Source organism: Netta rufina (genome assembly GCF_964035555.1).
Source record: "Netta rufina genome assembly, chromosome: 17".
Classification (NCBI taxonomy): domain Eukaryota; kingdom Metazoa; phylum Chordata; class Aves; order Anseriformes; family Anatidae; genus Netta; species Netta rufina.
Window position 1 is genome coordinate 5,338,777 of NC_140141.1, and position 22,688 is coordinate 5,361,464.

Consider the following 22,688-nt stretch of genomic DNA (forward strand, 5'->3'; position numbering starts at 1 on the left):
ACCCCACGAAACATTCATCCTCTCAAGGAGGTGATGAGAGGCTAGCCTTTACCAGCTACAGCATCCCCCTGGAGCATCAGCTGGAAGTTGCCATACAAGCCTCAGCGGTTTTACACCGTGGAGCAACTACTCCAGAAAATGCATACGCCACCATTGCACTGCTTGGTATCCTTACCGAATTAAGTGCTAAATGGGACTTATCTGGCTTTTGTTCTTAATCACTTTGTTGCAAGTTCAAATTTATAATTTCAACCTAAATAGAAGTGAGTGATTTATTGTAATTATTTTGTACAGGCTGCTCTTCATAAACCTTTTTTTTTTTTTTTAAATCTGGAAAAACATTTAATTTCCCATATGGAAAGAACACATTTATCATACTTTACTTGGATATACTTGGCCGACTATTGCACATATATGCAAAACATATGTGACATACTCAAGGCCGAATTTTATAAAACAGAAATGCTATGAAATGTGATATAATAAATATATTACACAGACATATGTGGCCAATTTATAAAACTATAGTATCTTTGGTAAATTTACAATAGGTCATTTCCATTAATGGGGGAGAGTAAATGCATTTTTCTAGCATATGCAACATATATAGGACTTTGCATAGATTTCCTGAAGGGAGATGGGCTTTTGAAAAGCAGGAATTTACATGTACATGTATAGTGAATATGGGACATGTCCGCATTTTTCATTGATGTATACCTTCAAAACCAGCTCTTGCTTTTTGCATTAGACAAAAAACAAAGCATGGAATAACGTGCTTGGAGATTAGCAAACCTCTGCTACACTAACTAGTCCTTCCCACAGACAATGGGTGTCTGTTGCTTTAATTGAGAACACATTTTATAAGCACGCACTGTTTATGATAAAGGCCATTAATAGAAATCTGTGGGTATGGTTGCTTTCATCTAGTGTGAAACACTTGTAAATTAAATACCTTCCCAATCAATTGAATTGGAATAATTGAGGAAAAAATGCATGTGTTTAGAAAACGTTACATGCATACTAACTTGTCCACTATGCTGGCTGGACTTAACATGGGCTAATAGCAACAGCTGAATTATTACCGGCTGATTAGCCTCCCATTCTAACCCACAGATTACAACACTGCCTTATTCCTGCCTGTGGCCTTTAAGGATCGAACCCTGGCGTTCTTAAACAAATCGATATTTTTCTCTCTGGCTGTCCATTTGCAAGTTCAGGCAGATGTTTTCTTAAGATCTCGTTTTCCAGGTGTTCCCCGTCTAACCCGTGCGATGCACAGCTCTTCCCTCTGGAGGGAGCTTGCCCTTCAGGCACCGGAGCCGTGGTGCCGGGATGCCCGCACCCACCGCCCCGCAGCCCCTCGCACCCGCTGTCCCACCAGCTCCGCCAGCAAAAAAAATGTTTCTTTGAAACCCATCACGAAACCGAACAGGAGGAAAGGCAAAACGAACCAGAGCATATGTACATGCACCCGCTTTCACCACCCTCCAGCCCAGCCACGTTCAGCAGGCTCACGGCAACTCGTTAAGCTCCTCGGGCAGAGATGCAAAAACACGACGTGCAGGTACGGCTCCGTTAGCTCTTCCAACGCTCCTCCGGGCTGCAGCGATCAGCGCCTATTGCCCCAACCCAGCCCCTGGCTGCTTAACTTACTTCTGATGGCTACAGGGATCCCTTTACGCAGGCAGAATTTGCACTGCACACGAACTTGCCTTTCCAATTCCTTTCAGATGAGATCCAGGTGTGACTGCCCCTTACCCACGCATCACCAGCTGAAGTCCATCTGCTGGGGTGGGAGAGACCGGCCTGCCGGGGGGGCTGCGTGCCAGCAGAGGTGACCCAGAGCCATGCAGCCTCAGTGCCATGGCTCATCCCCAGCGCGTGGGAAACTCTCCCTGCCCTCCAGAACACCTGCCCTGGCTTACAGGGGGCTGCTGAGCTAAGGGGAGCCTGGAATGGAGGAACTGGGGGGGAACGTCATGCCAGCAGTCCAGCAGAGTGTACCTGCCCCACTGGCACAGCAGCACGGCTGTGCTCCAGGCCTTGGCCTACCTTCTGCGGGGGGGCTGCTGCAGGAAGTAGTCCCATGGCATCGGCCCCCCACATTCCCTCCACAGAGGAGTGAGGCATGGCAGGAGCCAGATGCCATGCAGGGAGCACCGAGAACCTGGGATTTACAGTGCACCCTTTTTGCTTTATGCCAGCTGCCCACAAACAGGGTACGATCCCTTGCCTCAGGGCTGAGGGTGCCTGCTTGAGCCTAACGCTCATTTATAATGTCTTTATTTGGGGGAAATGGAGCAGAGACAGGGGGGAACACAGAAAGCTATTCCAGGGTTGTTGCATCCTGGTAAAGGTTGCAATGTGGGAGAAATAAACAGAAATCCAGCAAGAGCCACGAATATCTAAGTACTATGGAGGCTGGGGGCAGGGCTCTGCTCATGGTGGGCAGAAGTCTGGACATAAAGACCATCAGCGCTTCCGTGAGAAGCACAAATCCCACCACACACACAGCTGATTCTGCAGGTGAACATTTACTCTTTGTGGCCATATAGCTGGATCTCACCATCAGACCAGGCTGGGAAAAAACCTACAAGGCTCCACACTGGTACAGAGAAAGCAGTGCCCAAACCAAACCCAGGCCACATCTCACACAGCCTGGCCCAGTGGCTGCAAAATGACGTTTCACTCCTAGTGCTGTCCCTGAGTCACTCTGCACACACTGCAGCATGGAGGAAACCAAAGTAGGTGCTCTCCTGGCAATGGCCATACATGTGGGTGCTTGAGACTGCCTTAAGAGATCCCAGCCCCCACGGAGACTGAGGGGCAACTACTGGTGACCCCCTTCACCATTCATCCAGAGCATTTCTAGGGTCTCCCTGAACAGAAAGAAAAATTAAAAACAACATCCATGAAGAGTGTGAACAGCATGCATGAACGCTGCAAGCACACTGAAGTCTTACCCCCACACTCTTAATCCTACATTTAATTTAGTCAGATTTACTAGGAATGAAAAACAACAAAATCCCCCAAACCCTAGGGTATCCCCTTTGTTTGGGTAAGTGATCAAGCAAACATCTCCCTTGTTTCACCTGCGAGTGCCTAATTCTTTATTTACCCACTGGAGTGACTGATGTGTTTTTCAGACCTTTGGAGCAATCAGTAAATTCAGCATGTAAGTTTGGCAAGTGGAGCCACACGGCTAATTTATTCCCTAGCCCTCTTTGGGAGAAACAACGGATGCTTGTAACCTTGGTGCTTGGGCCTGTTTTACTAGCAGCTTTTAAATATACAGCGTTCCGTGTGACTTGAGGCAACCGTAAGTGGAAGGATTGTCTGGAAACGCTGCAGATTTCTTTCAAGTATGTGCCGTGGATCTTGGTGACAGCATGTACTGAGTGAAGTTTAAACATACATGTAATCAAATCATACAAAGTCATTTTTCAAAAGAAGCTGCAATACATATAAATAAGGCATGGCCTGTACACGATACATCTTGACTAACTGCCTGACAGGTAACATGAAATTAAAGCATTACAGCTTTTCTGTGATTTTCGTAAGGCTTCTGCTGCCCAATGTGCAGTGTTACGAGATTTTTTTTGTGTTTGTTGTAATTTTTTTGTTGTGACAGAAAAATAATCCTGTGCATTTCCCATCTCTGGAACACTCCCACCCAGTGAGATAGGTGTAGCAAGGACAAAATGCTGGTCAAAGCCCTCAGGTAGCTTGCTTTGGGGACTAAAACATGTTATAAAAAGGACTGCTAACAAGTGTAATGTTAACACAGGTACCTTGCCAGCTGATGGCTTAAACACAAGGGTAGAAATACCATTTTCACAGTTAAAACCGTGAGTCTTGACACAGTTGCATGTTCTCTCCTTCCCACTCAGTACAGGACTCCCTGTAGTGGTTCTTCCAGCCCAGAGGATGGGGTAGTGATCCTGAGCAACCACAGCCATAGGCAGAAGTTCTGTGATTTTCTTTTCTTCTAAAGGAGTTAAGTTATGCTTCCTACAGTCAAGGCAGGAACCTTGCACCACTTTCTGCAAGAGCACAGTTTAGTCCTGCTGTCTTGGGTCATTTGGTTCTCTCAGCTCTTGCAGAGAAATAGGTTTGAAAAGGTGTGTACTGAGAGCCAGTGGCACTTCTTGCGGCACTCTATGTATGTTTAAAGAAAACAAGTGCTAACAAACACAAATAGAAGCGTACCATATCCTTCCCAACTTGAACCCCCAACCCTGCATGTTGTTGCACAATGACAGATCGCCAGCAACCAGGGGGAGAGCAGGGAGGGAGCAATCGCTGGGAAGATTCACTGTTTGCTCAGGGTAAACAACTCCTCAAACACCAGTTTAGCATCCCTCCTTATTTAAATGGCCTCATTTTGTAGGGGAGGTTTAGACTTCAGAGCAAACTGACCAACAAAAACAAGTAACCAAACATAAAGAGACGGAAGGAAAGAAGAGGAAAAGCATTTATAAATGTCACTGTCCAATGTCTTTTCAATTTAAACATAATAAGATTATCTACATATATCTACAAATATCTACAATTATCTACACTGTTTGCAGCTATGATTCTTTGGTTGTCTTCACTTTTTCCCTACTCTGGAACTAACAGGAAAAAAAAAAAAAGCATTTGTATAATCTTTGAAAGAAATAATAAATATAACAACTTCATTAAACGTTTGACCAAAGCTTTGGCACTAATCCGTTTACACATAACAAATCATAACTGAATACTCTGAAATAACAGTGGCAAAGCAACAGAGCACATCAGAGAGCCTTTTCCCACTGACCAATAACAAGCACAAGGCTATTTTACATCAACCTTTCTGAGAACATTAATTATGGTTTAGTCAGACACTAAGAATCTCACAATTCACTGCAAATGTCAAATAAAATACATATTTCTTGCACAAGTCTTTTTCATGGATCCAGATATATTTTTTATAACAGGAAAAAAAATACACATAAAATATTCATGTTATCCTGCACCCCTTCTTAAATCCTTCCAAAAAGTTTTGGAAGCCCAATGCCCACTGTGAGACAGAATAAATGTTGCTATTAACACTGCCACCTGCACAAAGGGATTATATTTTAAAAGATATCAAACAGTTGCGGAGTTTATTGTTAAAATGCACAAATATGGACGAATGGAGGACTTAGAAGAAAAATATCCCCTCTTCTTTTCATAGAATCACGTGGAAGAATTGGGAGAGTGTTCATAATACTGTATACCAACACAGCTGAGGAGCTGTTCTATACCTTCTCTGAACACAACATGTCTGACATTCGATGAGCAGTTGATAAAAAAACACCAGCCAACTGTTCAAAACGCATCACTGGAGTAAACCGTGATGAACAGGTCCATCTTTCCAACATGTAAGGAAAGACTGCTGAAGGAGATAGTTTAAAAAAAAAAAAAAAAAAAAGTACTTACCAACTTTAAGAGGAAATGCAGCAAGCAGGTAGGTGCAGAATAGGTGCTTTGGGACTACTGCAGTTTGGGTGAACCAAATACAAGGGGGAAAAGCTGCCCATTTCCTCTAAAAGGCACCTCTCAGTGGGAGAGCACCAGGAGCTCAGTGCAGGATGTAGGAAGGCAGTGTCGTGAGGCTGCCTCGGGAAGCAGCCAGACCACAACCTATTGCTGCGAACACCCCGCGGGGACGCCCCCCTCACCCCCAGCCTCGTTTTTACACCTTGGTGGGAGAGCGGGGAGCAGCTCGTGGCTGTGCTGGTGGCCGCGGCCTCGCCAGCGCTGCTCGGCCCGCCGGGTGAGGCCCAGCGCTGCCGGGCAGCTCAGCAGCGGGGCGCAGCGCTTACAGTGACGATTCCAAGTGTTCCCTTAGGTTAAACTCTGTGTCCTTTCACAGTCTCCTCCGGCAGCCCCCGCGGTGAGCCCGAGGATCCCGGGCCGGCTGCCGGCAGTTGGTGCAGGCGAGGCCCCTTCCCGGGGCCCGCCGCCGCCCCGGCCAGCCTCGCACCGCCCTCGGGGCCGGGGCCTCGGTCCCGCACCTCGCCGCTCCCCCGGCACCTCAGCCCCGAGCGGGGCGCGGCGGGACAACGCCCGTGGGGCTCCGCTGAGCGCCGGGAGGCGGCGGCCATCCCCTCACAGCCCGGCCCCCTCACGGCGGAGCGGACGCGGCGCCGCCCCGCCATTGGCCTGGCCGCTTGTCAATCACCGAGCCGGCCTATCAGCTCCCGCGCAGGGCGGGCCGAGAGCGAAAGGCGGGAAGGAGGCGGCTGAGGGGAGCGGCCGTTTAACGGTCGCGGCACGCGGGGCCGGGGAAGGAGGAGGAGGAGGAGGAGGAGGAGGAAGGCGGCCGGGGGGGGCGGGCGGCGTTACCGGGGCCCGTAGTCGTAGGCGGCGGGGCCGGCGGGCGGCGGGTAGACGTTGGCGGCGCTGACGGGGTGGTGGTGGTGGTGGTGGTGCGGGTGGTGCGGGTGCGGGTAGCCGTGGCCGCGGATGGCGGGCAGCGGGTAGGGGGCGGGCCGGCTCTTGGCCCCCAGGTAGTGCTCGTAGGCGGCGGGCGGGTACTTGTAGGGGTGCTGCTGCAGCGCCTCGCCGGCCTCCAGCCGCACCTCGTGCTGGGGGGGGCTGGGCCGCCCGCCGCCGCCCCCCAGGGGCACCAGGCCGCCGCCGCCTCCTGCTGCTGCCGCTCCTCCGCCGGGCAGCGCCGGGCTCAGCACCCGCGCCAGGAGCTGCTGGTGCGCGGCCTCGGCGTGCAGCGGGGCCCCGGCGGCCGCCTCCCGCTCGTAGTCGCGGCGGGCGTCGGCTGCGTCTGCGGGGGGCAGGCGGGGAGAGGAGAGGAGAGAGTGAGCTGGGAGATGGGAGCGGGGAGAGCCCCCCCCCGGCCCCCGCAGGGTGGGACGGGACCTCCCGGCCGCCACAAAGGGAGCTGCCGCGACACGCCTGGCATCGCCGCGGTTGTGCAACGCTGAATAAATAGAGGCGGCCCGCGGTGGCTGCGGGAGAGGGGCCTTGGGTGTGTGTGTGTGATGGGGGGGGCGGTGGGCAGGGGGAGCTGGGTGAACCGACGGCAGCTCCCCGACGCGCTGCTGGGGTGTGCCAAGAGGGCATGGGCACCGTGAGGAGCAGAGCTGGCAGCCCGGGAACCCCAGGTGGGACTCACTAAATAAATAAAAAGCTGCTGTTCTCGAAAGCAGCAAAGCTGTTGAAGCACGACAGCTTTACACCTAAGAAGGGGGAGTTAGGGTAAAAAGGTGGCTGGCTTTGTCTAAGAAATATGTGGTAGTGCAAAGCTCAGGAGCAAGGGCAGCCGCACACCAGCACGGCGAGCGAGGCTGGCCCCGAGGACATGTGTCGGCCCGGCCCCGGAGGGTGCTCACCTTTCTCTGTGCCGTTCTGGTGCGCAGGGGAGGACACTGGGTTCCGCGATCTGGCAAAAGCACTCATGAGAGGCAGGGCCCCCGGCCTGTGATTCCTGGGCCTGGAAGAAGGAGGGGAGAAGTAATACGGAGGCAGTGGTCCTGCCAAGTGAATACCTACAGCCTTGCTGCCAGCAAGCAGAGCTGACCCAGCGGCACCCAAACACCATGAAAAGTGTTGTGCAAAGGTGCACTGGGCAGGTGCACGCTACGCTCAGTGAGAAGGGGGCTAGCAGTAATCAAAGACACAGACTTACCAGTCCTCAGGGTCGCAGTCTCTGAATCCCTTGGCAAAAGGGTTGCTGGCGATCTTCAGCTGCGTAATCTGTAAGGAGAAGGTGGGAAATGTCTCAAAGTGGAAGACGGGGCAACTCCGTTAGCGAGCGTGTCTCTGAGCAGCTCCGGGAGCCAGCGGTGCCCAGTTTAATGGAGCCGGGCGCTCCCTGCCACGGCACAACCACGTGCATTCCCCATTAGAAAACGCGGGACAGGACGCTACCTAATACGAGTTCAAGGCAAAGGGAGAGGCGGCTGCAAAAGCTGTGTAAATGCACTTGTAAGAGAATGCCACATTATATGGGTCACCACCGGAGCAGCTAAGACAAATCACTGGATAAATCATACTTATGTATTTATTTAATTCGCCGGGGAGAAGGCAGGACATTTTCTATATTTAAGCAAATCCACGGATAAAGTATGTGATTGTGAGTTTCCGGAATGGGTTGAAAAACAAACTTTAAGCCCCTCCGTGACAGTTCCAGCCTTAGAGGTCAAACTGATAGAAAGCAGGAGAGAAAGAGCAGCTGTCCGGAGCCATCAGGCAAATGCCAGCCGGGGAGGGACTCCGGAGCCCCTTAAAGGCACAGCCTTGCTCCGGCCCGGCCGCAGCATCCCGCAGGGGCCCCGGCATGCCCGGAGTGGTGGTGCAGCGAGGCACGGCCCCGGCTGCTTGGGGACAGCCCTGGGGACAGTCCCTGTGGCATCAGCGCAGAGCTGGGTCAGTGCTGAAAAGCCTCTGCTCACAAACTGTGGTTGTGATCACGGCTGGGATTCCTGCTCCTTAATCTGTGATTTAGAGGAGCAATTGGATTAAGCGCTGCCCAAAAATCTGCATCAGTTTGGGGGACGGGTTGGTTCGGTTTTAAATATATTGTTTTCTGAGCGGGAACAGACCGAGCCCGGAGAAGCAAAATCACAGATTTAGCCAAACAAATAGTGAGTGACATCCCGCAGCGGGGAGCCTCCAGTTTCCCATCGAGCCCGAGCCCGGTTCTCGGGTTTACAGCCGCAGGGAGCTGCCCCCGGGCCAGGGAACACAGCAAGGGGGCCAGCGCTGCCTCGGGGCGCAGCTCCTGCCCGGCTCCCGGCACTGCCCCGGCCCTAAGCGCCCCTGCCTGCACTTCTGGGGCTCCCCCCCAGCGCCCCGGTCCCGCTGCCGCCTCACCCGGTGGTTCTGGTAGGCGGTCACGGCGGTGAAGCGCGTCTCCTCAAAGACGAAGGTTTTGAAGTTCTCCTCCGCGTATTTCTCGCTGTCTTTCCGGGGGTCCACGTAGACCACGTGAAAACGCGGCTGGTATCTGTGCATGGAGTTCAAAATGATCTGAATGATAAAACGAGCAAGGAGACAATAACTGATCCAGGCGGAGCTTTGAGAGAGGAGAGCGCAGCCCCCGGTCCCCCCTGCCCGGGGCAGGGCGCTGAGCCCCGCGGGGACACCGGGGTGCGGGCAGCGGCCCCCCGGGAACCAGGGCGCGGGGAGCCCCCGGGGCTCGTCGCCTCCCCTCGGGAACACTTACATGCCCGTTGTCGTCCAGCAAGTTGTTGGTCAGTTTGAGCTTATCGAAGGAAACGATCTGCTTCATCCACTGCGCCCCTTTGGCCGGGGAGTCCGGGTGGTAGTGCACCCTGCCGGGGGTGGCGGGGTCGGCTTTGCCGGCCACCAGCCAGGAGGAGCTGTGGAAGGCGTACCTGCCAGCAAGGGGGGCACCGTCAGCCACGGCCCGTGGTGCTCCCGGACACCCCCCCTGGGCTGCAGCGCTTGGGGACCCCCGAGGAGCCCGGCCTGGGGGTAGCCCCTGGTCCCGGGAAGGAGAGGAAGAGGCTCCCGACAGCCGGTCAGGTTGCGGGGAGAGAAATCGCGTTTGACGGGGATGGAGTTGGCGGGAGAGAAATCTGCGGGACGCAGGAAATTTATAGCTACCTGTACAGACTGGGGAGAGAAGCCACAAAAGCTCCCCCTTCCTCTAAAAAAAAGTGAAAGGGAGCTCTCTATACAGTAATGTTCTGGCTCTAAGCGAAGAGTGGAAATTTATGTGCAGATTAATAGCAGGTCCAGAGTTTAGCAGCCTTGTTTCATTCTTTCAAAGTCCGTATTCAACAGTAACATTTAAAACAGAGAAACCAATCTTCTATACACGTGTTTACTTTAAAAGCCAGTGTTTGCACAGGGGGAATTTTAGACACCATTGGACTCGAGCAGAAACATTACTTTTTAAAGATATACTCAATTGGATGTTATATATCCCACTTCCCTTGACAAGCAAACATTTCTAGGACGCCCTGAGAATTTGGATATCTGTCTAAATATTTATATATCGGACCTGCGATTCCTACGCGCGCTGCCTGCTCGGCGTCCTGATCTGAAGCTAAATACATAATGCGCCTTTCACTGTCTTAAAATTAAAGGGGTTGCAAATCAGACCGCATCTCTGCCTTGCGACTCGCCCGTTTCCGAGGCCTTCCTATGCTGCTGCTGGAAACAAGGGGAGGGTTTTGTGGCTTGGACAGCCGGTGCCTTCCCTGCGAACAAAACCCGCTCTCTTCACCCCAGCGCCCGGCAAGCGAGCTCCTCAGCGGGCACAAGCAGCCCCTGGGGGGATTTTTGCGTGGGGCAGTGGCGGAGCAGCGGGGTGGGGAGGCTGTCCTGAGCAGGACAGCACTGAGCCCCGCGCTTTTGGCTGCCCTGCTTGCGTCTGGGTGCTGCAGTCGCTGTGCACAAGCCCAGGAGGTCAGGGGGGGTCCCCAACCCAAAACTTGTCCCGGCAGGCAGGAGCAGGGTACTTGCCGGTATCGCTTGTCATCCACAGGGACAAAATCCATGAGGAGCATGTAGTCAGCCATGGGGTCCATGCCGAATATCTTCACCTGGAAGGTGGGGAACATGCGCCTGCCGCAGAGCAGAGAGAAGGGAGAGCTGAGCTGAGCCGAGCTGAGGGGCCACAGGGAGCCCCGACGGGGCACACGAGGGTGCTGGGGCCGGCTGCGGAAGCCCCACGGCTGGGGAGAGGAGGGCAGGGGCATAATTCCTCACTCTGGATTTTCCCCTTTTTCCTGCTGATCTGAACTGAGGCTGATGAGAGGCATTGCCCCTACCCTGGACCCACACCTGAGCTGGGTTAGGACCCTGGGCTGGCACAGCCGGGCCCTTCTGCGGGCGACCCCAGGGAACCAAATTCCCGTTTCTACCCCTCCAAAACTGGCGCAGTTTTAAAGCTGCAGCCACAAGAGCAGCGCAGCCCCTGCACACAGAACAAAACCTCCCCCAGCCCGGAGGGGCAAACGAAGCCCCCAGGCTGGTAGGAACTGGAGGGCAACCGGCATCTCCCCGCGAGCCCCCTCCCGGTCCCCGCAGCTCTGCAGCAGGAGCGGGGCGAGAAGGAGCCGGGCGCTGGGCAGGGCGGCCCCGGGGCTGTCCCCGCGCTGCTCCGCGCAGCCCCCGGGGAGGTGGCCGGGCTGGGGCCGCGGGTGCCGGGCTCGGGGAGGGCACGGCTCCCCCGAGGGGCTGCGGTGGGAGTGGGGCCAGGGGCCGGGCTGGGCGCACGGCTCCCCACCGGGACCCGCCGAAGATGCGCCCGAGCGCCGGCGCTGGCTGCGGCTTCCGTTTGGTTCCGTGAGGATTTTCCCGAGTAGGAAACAAAGCGAGCAGCGGCGGGCGGCATTTCGGGAAGGGGGGCTGCAGCCGTTGAAAAACCAAACTGAAGCCGCCGCCCGCAAAAGCAATCCGGTCACCAGCGGGTACCAGCAAGCCCCCCCGGCTCTGTCTCGGGGCGCACGGCCGGGCTGCTGCGCACCTCCCCGGGACCGTTTTGGTTGCGTACTGCTCCCTGCCGCCGAGGAGAGGCTGCCTGCCCCTGCCTTCCCCTGCCTTCCCCCGCGGCCGTGGCATCCCCGGCCCGGCCCCGCCGGCAGCAGCGGGGACGAGGAGCGGGGTCTCCTTCTCCGTAACGCCTTAGTAAAGTCTGGAGGACGTTTCCAATAGCTTCCTCTGTTATTATTATTTTTAAAGGTGTAAAAGCCCCCATTAGCTCCAGTTCCGGTGTTTCTTGTTTTAAAACGAAGTTTTAAAACAAACAACCCGAGTTGATAAGACCCACCTAGACAAACAGCAGGGCCGGCCCAGAGGCGCTGGGAGAGAACAGGCTTCGCAGCGCCTTCCCCAAGCCTTTTCCTGCCGTTTTTACCCCATTTTCTCCTGTTTTTATCCGCCTGCCTGCAGATTTGTCGATATCATAAAATAAACGAAGAAGAAGGGGGAAGAAAACCCGCGATTCAAATCGACTTCGCTCCTTCAGGGGCCCTTTCGGAGTCGGCTACGGGCGACCCTCCCGCTGCCTCGGGAGAGCGAAGAAAGGCAGAGCGAAGGGCTCCTGTTTGCAGAGAGCGTCCGCCCGGAGCCTGGCCGACCTTTTCCGCTGAGGAAGGCAGCGCCGAGCCCGGCGGCAGCGAGCGGCACGGCCCGGCGCCGGGCGGCCACCGGCTGCGGGAAATGCCGCCCGGGGTCCCGCAGCCGCGGCCGGCCCCTCGGCGGCTGCTCCTCCGGCGGGCGCCGCGGTGGTTTGTTTAGTTTGTTTAGTTTGAGGAAATCGCTGCATTTTAAAAAAAAATACGCAAATATTTGCCTATAAATATATTTAAGTTTTGGCACCCCCAGGACCCTCCCCATGGCCGGAGGGGACGCGCGGCCGCTGTGGCTGGGCCGTTCCCGAGCGGCCCCGGCCGCTGCAGCCGTTCCCGGGGCTCAGGGAGAGCAGCCACCGGGGCGTTCGTTGGTTTGGTTGCTTTGCTTTGCTTTCCTCCCCCCAGCCGGGATCGCTTTAAATCACGGGAACGACGAGCTCGCCCCCCAGGAGGCAGCGTCTGCCCGCAGCCCTCCGCAGCTCTCCGCGAGCGGCCCCGGCGATCGCAATTAACCGCAGTAATTAGCACAATTACCGTTCTTCATCCCCCCAAGCGCTCTGCTCCCTTCCAGCGCGGCCCCATCCTGTGCAGCCCGGCCGGGAGCGAGCTCCCGGTCCCGGTGCCGGGGCGCAGCGGAGCCGCCGTGGCCGCGCAGGGCCGAGCCGAGCCGGGCCGGGCTGTGCCGTGCTCCTTCCCTGCTCCTCGGGAAGTGCGGTCGGCCTGGAGGGCGCTTTGAGGTTTAAAACCGCCTGAGCCGGGGGCTGTTTGCAGTCCCCGCCGAAAGGAAAAGTTGTGCCCGTGCTCAGCATTTATCCAGTTACAGGTACTGCGCGGGTGCGGGTCGGGTGTTGTTTTTTTTTCTTCCTCCCGTTCTGCTGCTGCCCGCCCCGGGCAGGTCCGTGTGCTCCGGGGACGGGGCCGCCTTTAAATCCCCAGCGGGACAACCGAGAGCCGGCGCCCGGCGCCCTCCCGGCGGCGGCGAAACCCCGCGGCGGAGCCTCCACGGCCCGGCCCGGCCCGGCTCGGCCCTGCCCGCCGCCCGCCGCCCCTTCCCCGCAGCACCGGAGGCCTTGGGGCCGCGGGAGCTCGCCACTTTCTCCCCGGGTAAGAGGCCGAAGGTCAACCGACGGCAACCCCGCGGCCGCCCGGGGCTCCGCACTGACCTGCCGGCCTTGGTGACGATCATCTCGGTGCCCAGCTGGTTGAACTCGTCCCACAGCGCCTTCATCTCCAGCTGGACGCTGACGTTGGCCACCTTCGGGTTCTTCTTCACCGGTGCCTTGGCCGCGGCGGCCGCCCCCGCGGAGCAGCCCGAGACGGCGGCGGGTCCCGCGGCGGCTCCCCCGGCGCCCTCGGGCGGTTCGGGGCCGGGGGGCGGCGGGTTGGGGCCGGCCGCCGCCGCCCCGCCGAAGGGGTAGCCGTGCTGGGGCTGGGGCGGCGGGTGCGGGTGCTGCTGAGCCGTGCAGGGCTCGTAGTGCGGCGGCTCATGCTGTCCGTACGGGTCCCCCGGGGAGGGGGAGAGGTGGTACCCCCCGGAGGCGTTCAGGCTGCTCAGGCTGTTGGCCGTGAAAGCTGCAACATCGCAAAAATGGGACAGCTGGGTGAGCCAGGGGCTGGAGATAGCTGAAATCATTCCAAAAAACAGGCAGGCGGTCAGGGCTCCGCTCCGGCAACCGCTTTCCCCCCAGCTCCGCGCCGCTCCGCGGGGTGCCCTCCGCCTCCGCCGCTGCCCCGCGCCCGGCCCAGCGGGGCGCCTCCCCCTTCCCGCTTCGCCTGGCCCCGGCCCCGCTCCCCCCGGGGCAGGCGGGGAGCTCGCTGCTCCCGCTGCCTGCCTGCCTCGGCGCTTTTCCCCCCCCTTTTTTTTTTTTTTTTTTTTTTTCTTTGCAAACCCGAGAGATCTGCCAAGAGCCGCGGCGGTGCATTGCCGGTGTTATCTCTGCAGAAGGCCTCCCTCGCCGCACGCGAAATGGGACAAAGCAAATTCCCCTTCCCCCCCTCCCCCAAATTCTTTTTTTTTTTTTTTTTAAAAAAAAAAGGAGGAGGGGAAAAAATTAAAAAAAAAAAAAAAAAAAAAAAAGAACGAAACCGGTTCTTATTTCCGTGTAGCGCCGGTGCTGCAGGTAAAGTCCCTCGCTCTGGAGCCGCGGGGCCTTGGCTGCCAGAGGCAGGAGGAGCGGGGTTGGCAAATCCCCCCCCGTGTGGGCATCCCCGAGCGAGAGCAGGGGGCGGCCGGGGCCCAGCGCAAGGCTCCGGGCTCGGCCCAGGGCCCCCGGCACGGCCCCGGAGCGCAGCCCCCGGCCGCCGGCCCGAGCGGGCCCCGCGGCGCAGCACAGGGCCGCCCCGGGGACGGGCGCGCTCCTCCGGGTCCCCTCCGAGGCCCCGAGGCTGCTCCAGGCCCCGCGGTCTCTGGGATCTCCTCCGGCGGAGCCCCCGGGCCGGGCAGGGGCCGCAGCGCCGGCGGGAGCCGAGCCCAGGCCCGCCGCAGCCCGGGGCACGGCCGGTGCCGTCGGGGATGCTCCGCGGGCAGAGCCTCGGCCCCGTCCCGGCCGAGCCGGGGGTGGGGGGCACCGCTGCGAGCCCCCGGCAGCGGCCCCGCGGGGGCAGGCCGGGCTCCCGGCCCCTCCGTCAGGCCGGGGGGCGTTCAGAGCGTCGGCCGGGCGGCGGGCGGGGGGTCGCGGCTCCCCGCAGGGCGCTCACCTTCCATGTCCCTGGTGACGGTGCTGAAGTGCATCTTCGGCGGGCGGCTGGCGGGGCCGGCGGGCGCGCTGCGGCCACCGCGGCGCTCCTCCAGCGCTCCCTTCCCTGCTCGCTCGGCGGCGGCGGCGACTGAAATCAGAGAGGCGATACTGAAAGCATTTGCCTTGGGAGACAGAGGGCTGTTTTCGTCCATAGGGGAGACACCAATGCAGGAGCGGCAGCCGCGGCAGCCTCCCACCACGAGCCCCCCCCTCCCGCCCCTCACTCCCCTCCTTTCTAGCGCACCATCCAGGGAGGTGCGAGCGGGACCCCCCCTCCTTCCACACAGGGGGGAGGGGAGCTAAAAAAATAACACAACAAAAAACGCACACAAACAAAACAAAAAAAAAAAAGAAAAGAAAAGAAAACAACCCAAAGCCTCTGCCCCCCCTCGGGAAAGGCGTTGAGGAGCAAAAATCTGCCCCGGGGCCCTGTGCGGACAGCGCCGAGCGCTGCAGCGCTCGGACCGAGCCCTGCTGGGGACAGGGAATTGGGGCGGGGGGGGGGGGGGGAGACAAATAAATAACCCCCCGAATTCCTTCCCCGGGGTCTCAGTTTCTCTCCCCCACAACTTCTCTCTGTGCAGTTTATTAATTTCTCTCCTCTCTTCCCTTCCCCCAGCCGCCACCTCCTGCTCCTGCCCCCCCGTGCCCCCCCGCACGCAGGGACAGTGGCTCCCTTGGAGGCGCTTTTCCCCCGTTCAGCGGCTGGGAGGCGTCACATGGAAGCCGGGGGTGTTTGCCTGCAGAAGCGGCGGCGGCGGCGGCGAAAGCGAAGTGAAACTCCTGCCGAGACGGTGTCAAAGGGCTGGGGAGGCCCTTCCCCGCCTCCCGGGCACGGCGAGCGGCCGCCGGGGAGGGCCGGGATGTGCCGCGGGGCGGGCGGAGGGGCCGCCGGTGTCAATCACGGCGCCCGGAGCCGGCCGACGGGAAGGGAAGGGAAGGGAAGAGCCGAGCCGGGCCGAGCCGAGCCCGGCGTCACGCTGCGGATGTCCGGGAACCAGAAGGGGATTGCTCCCTTCCTCCGGCACCCAGCCGCCGCGGGGCTCCGGGCTGCCCCGGCCCGGCCCGGGGCTCGGTGGCCGCGGGGGCTGCCCGTCGGGGCGCGCTGCGGGAGCGGTGCCGCCGGTAGCCCCGGCCGTGCGGGCTGGGAGCCCTGGGAAGCCAAGCCCCGGGCCACCAGAGCCACGAATCGCACGCAGGCGTTGGAGCGTTCCCTTCGCCCATAAAAAAGAATACTAATACCAAAATACATTTCAGAAGCGCAGAAAACGGAAAGCAAGCGGCGGGGCACAAGGCGAGCCCTTGCGCGGCCCGGCGTGAGAGCCCGCGGTGGCGGCAGCACCTGCCTGGCTCGGGGGCCGCCGTCCCCGGTCCCCGGCGTTGTCCCGGCGAGGCGCTCGCTACTCACCGCCCGGCACCGGCCCCTCGGAGCGCCGCCGCGTCCCCCGGGCCCGTCCTCCGCATCGGCGCGGGGCCAGGCGGCTCACCCGCCCCGCCGGGCCCGGCCCCGGGCCCCTGTCCCCGGCCCGGCCCCGGTGCCGGTGCCGGTGGCTCCGTCGGGCGGCCGCGGCGAAGTCCCGGGGGAGCTGCCCCCGACGGGGCGGGCGGAGCCGTGGGGCGCGCCGGTGGCTACCGCCGCACCGGGGCTTGCATAACCCGAGCGGTGCGCCGAGAGCCCGAGTGAGCAAGCGGGTTATATATAGCTGCCCTGTCTGTAGCCTGCGGGGCTTGATTCTTCTGTTGAAATATTATCTTTGGATGCGGTAAAAATATTTGCAGAGAAAAATCTAGACTACTCGTACATATTTGAGCATATGTTCCTGCAGCTGAAGGCACAAGGGCACAACGGGACGCGGGCGGGGGTTGTTTCCGTGCCGCTGCGGTTCCCGGCCGGGGCATTTTCGGTGCCGGGAGCAGGGGCAAAGGGGGGCCCGGTGCGGCCCCGCGCTGCTGCCTGGCTGCGAGCAACGCAGGAGGGGAACGGATTTCGTTAGGAGCCCACGAAGCAAAGCTCCCGGGGTGCGGGGGGAAACGAAGGAGCCGCGAACGCGAGCGGCAAAGCGGCCCCGGGAGGTGCCCGGCCCTGGGGCAGCCTCTCCCGCGGGAGGAAAAAATACCTGGGAATTAAGAAGAGTCCCGAACCCAGCGCCCCAACAGAGGAGGGAGCTGAGGGGTTGCTGTCCGTGCTTTGCTTGCCCCGACTTTCTCCCTTTCTCTCGGCTCTTTCCCTTTCCCCTTCCTGCTTCGTGGCTGCAGCCGCAGCGGGAAGCGGCGCCCCGTCGGGCACAGCCCGGGTGCGGAGCCCTCGGCCTGGCCCCCCGCGGGGGACTGCACAGGACCCCCCGGGATCAGGGGACCCCCCGGGATCAAGAGACCCTCTGCGAGCTGGGGATCCCCCGGGAACAGCCTCCAGCCGTGCCACGGGGCCGCCCGCCCCCCCCCAGCCCCCAAATCGCTGCTGCCCTGGGGGTCGTGGAAGCCCCGCGGCCCCGCTCCCAGCCCCGGGTCGGCCTCCCCGTGCTCCCACCAGGACCCTAAAGCCCCCGGCCACGTTTCCCGGCCGTCTCCCCAGCCCCCGGGCGCTTGTCCCGCTCCCCGGCCGCTCTGCTTCGCCGGAGCGCTGCGAAGCGAATCCAGCCTCGACGCGGGGCTGTGCCGCCGCCGGGCTGACACTGCGCTGCCGCCGGCGCTGCGGCCCTCCCCGGTCCGGGGCTGAACGGATCGAGCCTGGGGGCTGTCGGAAAGGCAACGAGGGTGAGGGGGGGTCCTCTGAAACCCCCTCCCCCACCTCGCCCTCTCAGGCTGGGGGGGGGCAGCCCGGGCTTGTCCCACCGGGAGCGGCTCTGCGCTGCGGGAGAGGCGAAAAAAAAGCCGCCCCCCCGGCCCGGGGCACCCCTCTCCTGTGCCCCGCCGTCCTCGGGCCTCGGCGGTGCAAAACCCAGCGGCGGCAGTGGGAAAACAACGCGGCGCTCCAGTCCCCGCGGCCCCCCCGACGGCAGCCCCAGCCCCGTCGCCGGCTCCCCCCGTGGGGGTCCCGCAGCCCGCAACGCCCCGCACCTTTCAGGCGAGCTGGGGCCGGACGCCGCGGGCAGCTCCCTTCGTCCTCCCTCGCAGGGTTTTTCCCCCTCCGGCTCCGCTCCAGCCCCGGGGTCGGGCGGTGGCACTTTGGCCGGGCTGTGCCGCAGGTGCGGCCCCGACGGGCTCTGCCCGCTCCCGGGGGCCCGGCGGGGACAGAGCCCCCGCGCTCCTTCGCTCTCAGCCCTCCCGCAGCTCCCCTCCCGTCCCCCCCAGGCCCCGCGTGTCCCTCCCGCCCCTCACCTCTGCGCCCCGACGAGCCCCCGGCGAGCCCGGCCTGCGGGGGAGCTGGGGGGGCTCGCACGGCCCGGCTCGGGCTTGCGGCGGCAGCCCCGGCTCCCCGCCGAGCTGCGGGGCTCGGGGAGCAGCACATAAATAGCGGGGGGTGGGGGGGTGAAGGGGGTGGGGGGGCAGCGGCAGCCAGCCGGGGCTGCGGCCGGGCAGGGGCAGCCCCGCACTCCGCGCACGGCCCGGAGGGGAACAGCCCCGGGGCCGGGGCCGGGCGAGCCCCGCGCTGGGAGCGGAGCGGAGCGGAGAGGTCCCGGTCCCGGTCCCGGTCCCGGTCTCCGGCGTCTCTGCAAGCCGGTGCCACAAACCGGGAGCCGGCACCGCGGCGACACCGCGGGGGAGCTGGGCTGAGGAGCCGCGGGGAGTGCGGGATTCGTTGTGAGAGGGCAGAGAGGGGACAGCCGGGGCTGCCGGCAGGTGAGGGAAGCCCGCAGCTCCCGCAGCTCCCCGGGAAAACGCGGATTTTCTGCCGTGGGGTTTGGGACCGTTATCGACGAGCACTGCTGTTACTCTTGCAGCCAACATCGTTATTATTCCGACTACGGCGACTGTTAGGATTATTTTGCAACTGCCGCTTGAACTGTAAGAACCGAAATTAACGAATGCATCTGACGGATCGAAAAATCAAACGTGTCGTTAACCAGCAGCCACCGAGAAAGACTGACAGAAGGGCAGAACGAGAGTAAGAAGAAGGAAACGAGAAAGAGATAAAGATACATAAAGATAGAAAAAGAAGGAAAGAGAGAGAAGAAGAAAAGAAATTGAAGAAATTGAAGAAATTGACGAAGTAACAGAACAGAAGAAGGAAAGACAGGAATAAGAAAAAGAGAGAGAGAGAGAGAGAGAAAGAAAAAGAAAGAAAGAAAGAAAGAAAGAAAGAAAGAAAGAAAGAAAGAAAGAAAGAAAGAAAGAAAGAAAGAAAGAAAGAAAGAAAGAAAGAAAGAAAGAAAGAAAGAAAGAAAGAAAGAAAACGAGAAGGAAAAAAAAAAAAAGAAAAAAGAAAAAAAAAAAAGGTGAGAAAGAAAGAGAAAGCAAAAAGAAAGCGAGAGCGCCCACGACGTCGGGGAGACCGCTAGGAGCAGACAGCAGGCGAGGGGAGGCGGCGAGCCGGGCTGGTGGCCCCGCAGCCCCGCTCGCCCCTGGCGCTTTCGGGGCCGCCGCCGCCGCTCGCCGCTGCCCCCGGGGCGCCCCCAGCCCGCTCCCCCCGGGGCGCGGCGCTGCCTGGGCTCGGCCCGGCCCCGCTGCCCCGCAGGTGCCACCTGAGGCCGAGCCGGGAGCGGGTCCTGCTCCGGCCTCCCCCGGGCGCCGCACGGGGCTGCTGCGGGAATCTGGGCCGGGACCCGGGCTGGGGAAGAAAGGCGGGAGGTGAGGGAATGGAGAGAAAGGGAGAGAAAGGGAGAGAAGGGGAGAGGGAGTAGAGAAAGAGAGAAGAGAAGAGAAGAGAAGAGAAGAGAAGAGAAGAGAAGAGAAGAGAAGAGAAGAGAAGAGAAGAGAAGAGAAGAGAAGAGAAGAGAAGAGAAGAGAAGAGAAGAGAAGAGAAGAGAAGAGAAGAGAAGAGAAGAGAAGAGAAGAGAAGAGGAACAGAAAGAGTAAAGAAAATAGCAAAGAAAATGAAAAGAAAAAGAAAATGAAAACGAAAAAAGAAACAAACAAAAAGAAAAAAAAAGAGCAGAAAAAAAGGAAACAAAAAAAAGGAGAAACAAAAAAGAAAAGAGAATCAGAAAAAAAAAAAAAGAAACAGAAAAGAGAAAGAAAAGAAAGGAAAAGAGAAAAAAAAAAGGAAAGGAAAGGAAAGGAAAGGAAAGGAAAGGAAAGGAAAGGAAAGGAAAGGAAAGGAAAGGAAAGGAAAGGAAAGGAAAGGAAAGGAAAGGAAAGGAAAGGAAAGGAAAGGAAAGGAAAGGAAAGGAAAGGAAAGGAGAAGAAAAGAGAAGAAAAGAGAAGAAAAGAAAAGAAAAGAAAAAAAGAAAAGAAAAGAAAAGAAAAGAAAAGAAAAGAAAAGAAAAGAAAAGAAAAGAAAAGAAAAGAAAAGAAAAGAAAAGAAAAGAAAAGAAAAGAAAAGAAAAGAAGACAGAAGGAAAGAAAGCAAATAGGAAAGAGAGGCAAACCAAGAAAATTGATTGTGAAAAAGAACAAAAACGAAAGAAAAAGAAAAAAGAGAGAGAAGCCCCGAAGAAGAAGGAATTCAAGAACAAAAAATTGTTGTTACAACCAGCACAGTCCTCCCGAACAGCCGCGGCTTTCTCGCAGACAGGCGGTGATGCGCCCGGGGAAGCCGGGACTCCGGCGGCTCCACGGGCCGCCTGACCCCACGGCCGGGCACGGGGCAGCCCTCGTGGGGTCCGTGGGGCCGGGGAGTGGGGCTTGGCTCCCGCACCCCACACCCCCGCACCCCCCGCCAGCTCCCTCTTGCCAGCCTTGGCTCCGCGTTATTTGCTATGGGGATTTTGGGCTGGTTTTATGGGGTCACTTGCCTGCAGATCCCAGCAGAGAGATCACGCACAGTGAATTTCTCAGAAATAAAGCTGTCAGCCACCCACTGCCGGCATGCAGCCGGTGGGGTTTCTCCCCTTCTTTTTCCCTTTTTCCTTCTTTTTTCCCTTTTTTTTTTTTTTCCTTTTTTTTTTTTTTTTTTCCCTCTGACAAGAGCCTGTGTTTCCCCAGTGCAAGGTCTGTACCTTCCTGCAGCGTGGCTGCCCTGCGTGCTCACAGGTTGGGACCACGAAGTTTGCAGGACCCTGCTTGGCCCCTGAGCTCCCCGGGGAGCCTGGGGCTGGCCTGGCCGAGGGCCCTGCCATTTGGGGTTACCCCAGCTCGTCTGGTCGTGAGCACACCGGGACTCATCCCACAGCTGTGCAGGGGGTGACAGAGCCCTCAAGGGCAAAGTGGCCCTGCTCGGAGCTGGAAAATGATCGGGGTGAGACGGGATGCGGGGAGGGAGCTGGAGCTCGGAGGGGCAGTGTTAATTAGCAGCCCAGAGCCCGCTGTTCTGTCCTGCCCCCGCTCCAGCCGTGGCCCCCACGAGCCCCTTTCCTTGGTGAGAGCCCATCAGCAGCCCTGCACGCTCCCAGTGCACAGGCAGGCTCCCTCGGCAGCCCACAAAAAAAGGTATAAACGTGTCCTAATGGCGATCAGGGGCTCGTAAAGAAAATAAAACAAGATGTCTGCGGAGTCGGGTGCCGCATGGGACAGGCTGCCCCTCCGGCTTCCCCCAGCTCCTGCCCCGCTCCTTGCAGCCCCTCTGTGTGCTGTTCTTGAATGCTGTCAGAGAGCTCTTATCAGGGGTGCTGCTGTGCTGTGCTCTGTAGGGAATGAATTTGTGCCTGTCCCCTCTAGCCTGGCCCTTTCCCTGCTCGCACCCCAGCCCCGTGAGCGGGGGGAAGCTCCTGCCTGGTTTCCTGCACGCCCCGAGCACAGAACTGGGGCCACAGCCGCGGGGAAATGAGGCGCTTTTAGTTTGAAGGAAGGATCCCCCTCGCCGGTACTGAGGTGCCAAAACTGGTTCAACTGAAGCGTATTTCCTTATTGCAGTGCAAGTTTGGGGCAGAGCAGCGGGGAGCCCCTCCTGTGCTCTGCGGGGCAGGACAGCACCGCTGTGCTGCAGCCGAGGAAAAGCGGCGACTGCAGCGCTCCTCTCCAGGTGCCCCCTGGGGGGGCAGAGCTGTTTTCAAGCCCTCCACTCGTGAGCGAGTCACTGGAGAGAAAGGGCAGCGTTTCTCCGTGACTCAGTGGTGGTTGTTGTACCGAAGGTTTATATTCGCTCAGCCCTGAGCAGCATCCTGTGCAGACATTTATTTTGGCTAAAGCCGGCCCGGTTTGCATTTGGATGCAGTTGCTGAGGCTTGACCCACGCGAGGCTGTGTGGTGCAGCCGTGCTGGCCACACAGGTTGGCTGCCTGCTGGTTTGCTTCCAAGCAGAGGGGCCCAGACGGAGCCATCCTGCGCGGGGCAGCGGGCAGGCAGGCACAGTCCTCGTGCGCAGTGGAACCCGGCCACCACCCGGAGACGCGGTGTCCCCAGAGCTCCCCGCCTGCAGCTGCTGCAGACTGTCCCGTAAGGGCTCTTTCCTTGCAGGGACTTCCCCCCTTCTCTGTTGGGATACCCGATATTCCTCGCTGTCCCACCTTGTTCCCTGTCATGGCAAAGAGCAGATCATCGCCACTTGTTCTGCAGCTCACATGTTTTCACGGGGATTTGGTGCAGCAGATGATGCTATATATTAATTACCGACATAACACACTGTGCCAGCACAAACAAATTAACACAAACAATAATCAGCAGGGCTCAGCGTCCTAACGGGAAGCTGCACAACCTACAGGGCTCCTGCTGGGATAATTCTTCTCCCCACATTGCTGGGTATTTCACTGGACATGTTGCAAACTTGACCCAAGCACCATAAGGAACGGATGCCTCAGCCAACGTCAGCTGCTTCTTCCAATCCAATCCAGCATAAAAACTGACTAACTCCATCCCAGAGATTTTTCTTCTTGCGTCAATGCTGGAGCTGTACCCTCTGGAA

The 22,688-nt window shown here is 59.0% G+C and overlaps 1 protein-coding gene across 3 annotated transcripts; it reads right to left on the bottom strand.

Moving 5' to 3' along the window:
- Window positions 1-5,092: 5,092 nt before the first annotated feature.
- On the bottom strand, window positions 5,093-16,353 carry TBX1 (T-box transcription factor 1). Of its 3 annotated transcripts, XM_084296964.1 has the most exons (9): window positions 16,156-16,353; window positions 14,769-14,897; window positions 13,235-13,694; window positions 10,459-10,560; window positions 9,191-9,362; window positions 8,839-8,994; window positions 7,652-7,719; window positions 7,356-7,456; window positions 5,093-6,787 (listed from the first exon to the last, which is right to left on the bottom strand). In XM_084296964.1, exons 2-9 carry the CDS (start codon window positions 14,800-14,802, stop codon window positions 6,348-6,350), a joined length of 1,533 nt encoding a protein of 510 aa, XP_084153090.1. In that variant the 5' UTR covers window positions 14,803-14,897; window positions 16,156-16,353; the 3' UTR covers window positions 5,093-6,347. The 3 variants fall into 3 exon arrangements, with proteins under 3 accessions (XP_084153090.1, XP_084153089.1, XP_084153088.1); XM_084296963.1 differs by lacking the exon at window positions 16,156-16,353 and having other exon boundaries at window positions 13,235-13,643; window positions 14,769-14,912; XM_084296962.1 differs by lacking the exon at window positions 16,156-16,353 and having other exon boundaries at window positions 14,769-14,911.
- Window positions 16,354-22,688: the final 6,335 nt, after the last annotated feature.

Coding starts and splice junctions, on each gene's coding strand:
- TBX1 (XM_084296964.1), bottom strand. CDS start 14,802: ATGCACTTCAGCACCGTCACCAGGGACATGGAAG. Junction 9,363..10,458: donor GTGGATGACAAGCGATACCG/GCAAGTACCCTG, acceptor CCTTGCTGGCAG/GTACGCCTTCCACAGCTCCT. Junction 6,788..7,355: donor CCAGAACGGCACAGAGAAAG/GTGAGCACCCTC, acceptor TGCCCCCCGCAG/ACGCAGCCGACGCCCGCCGC.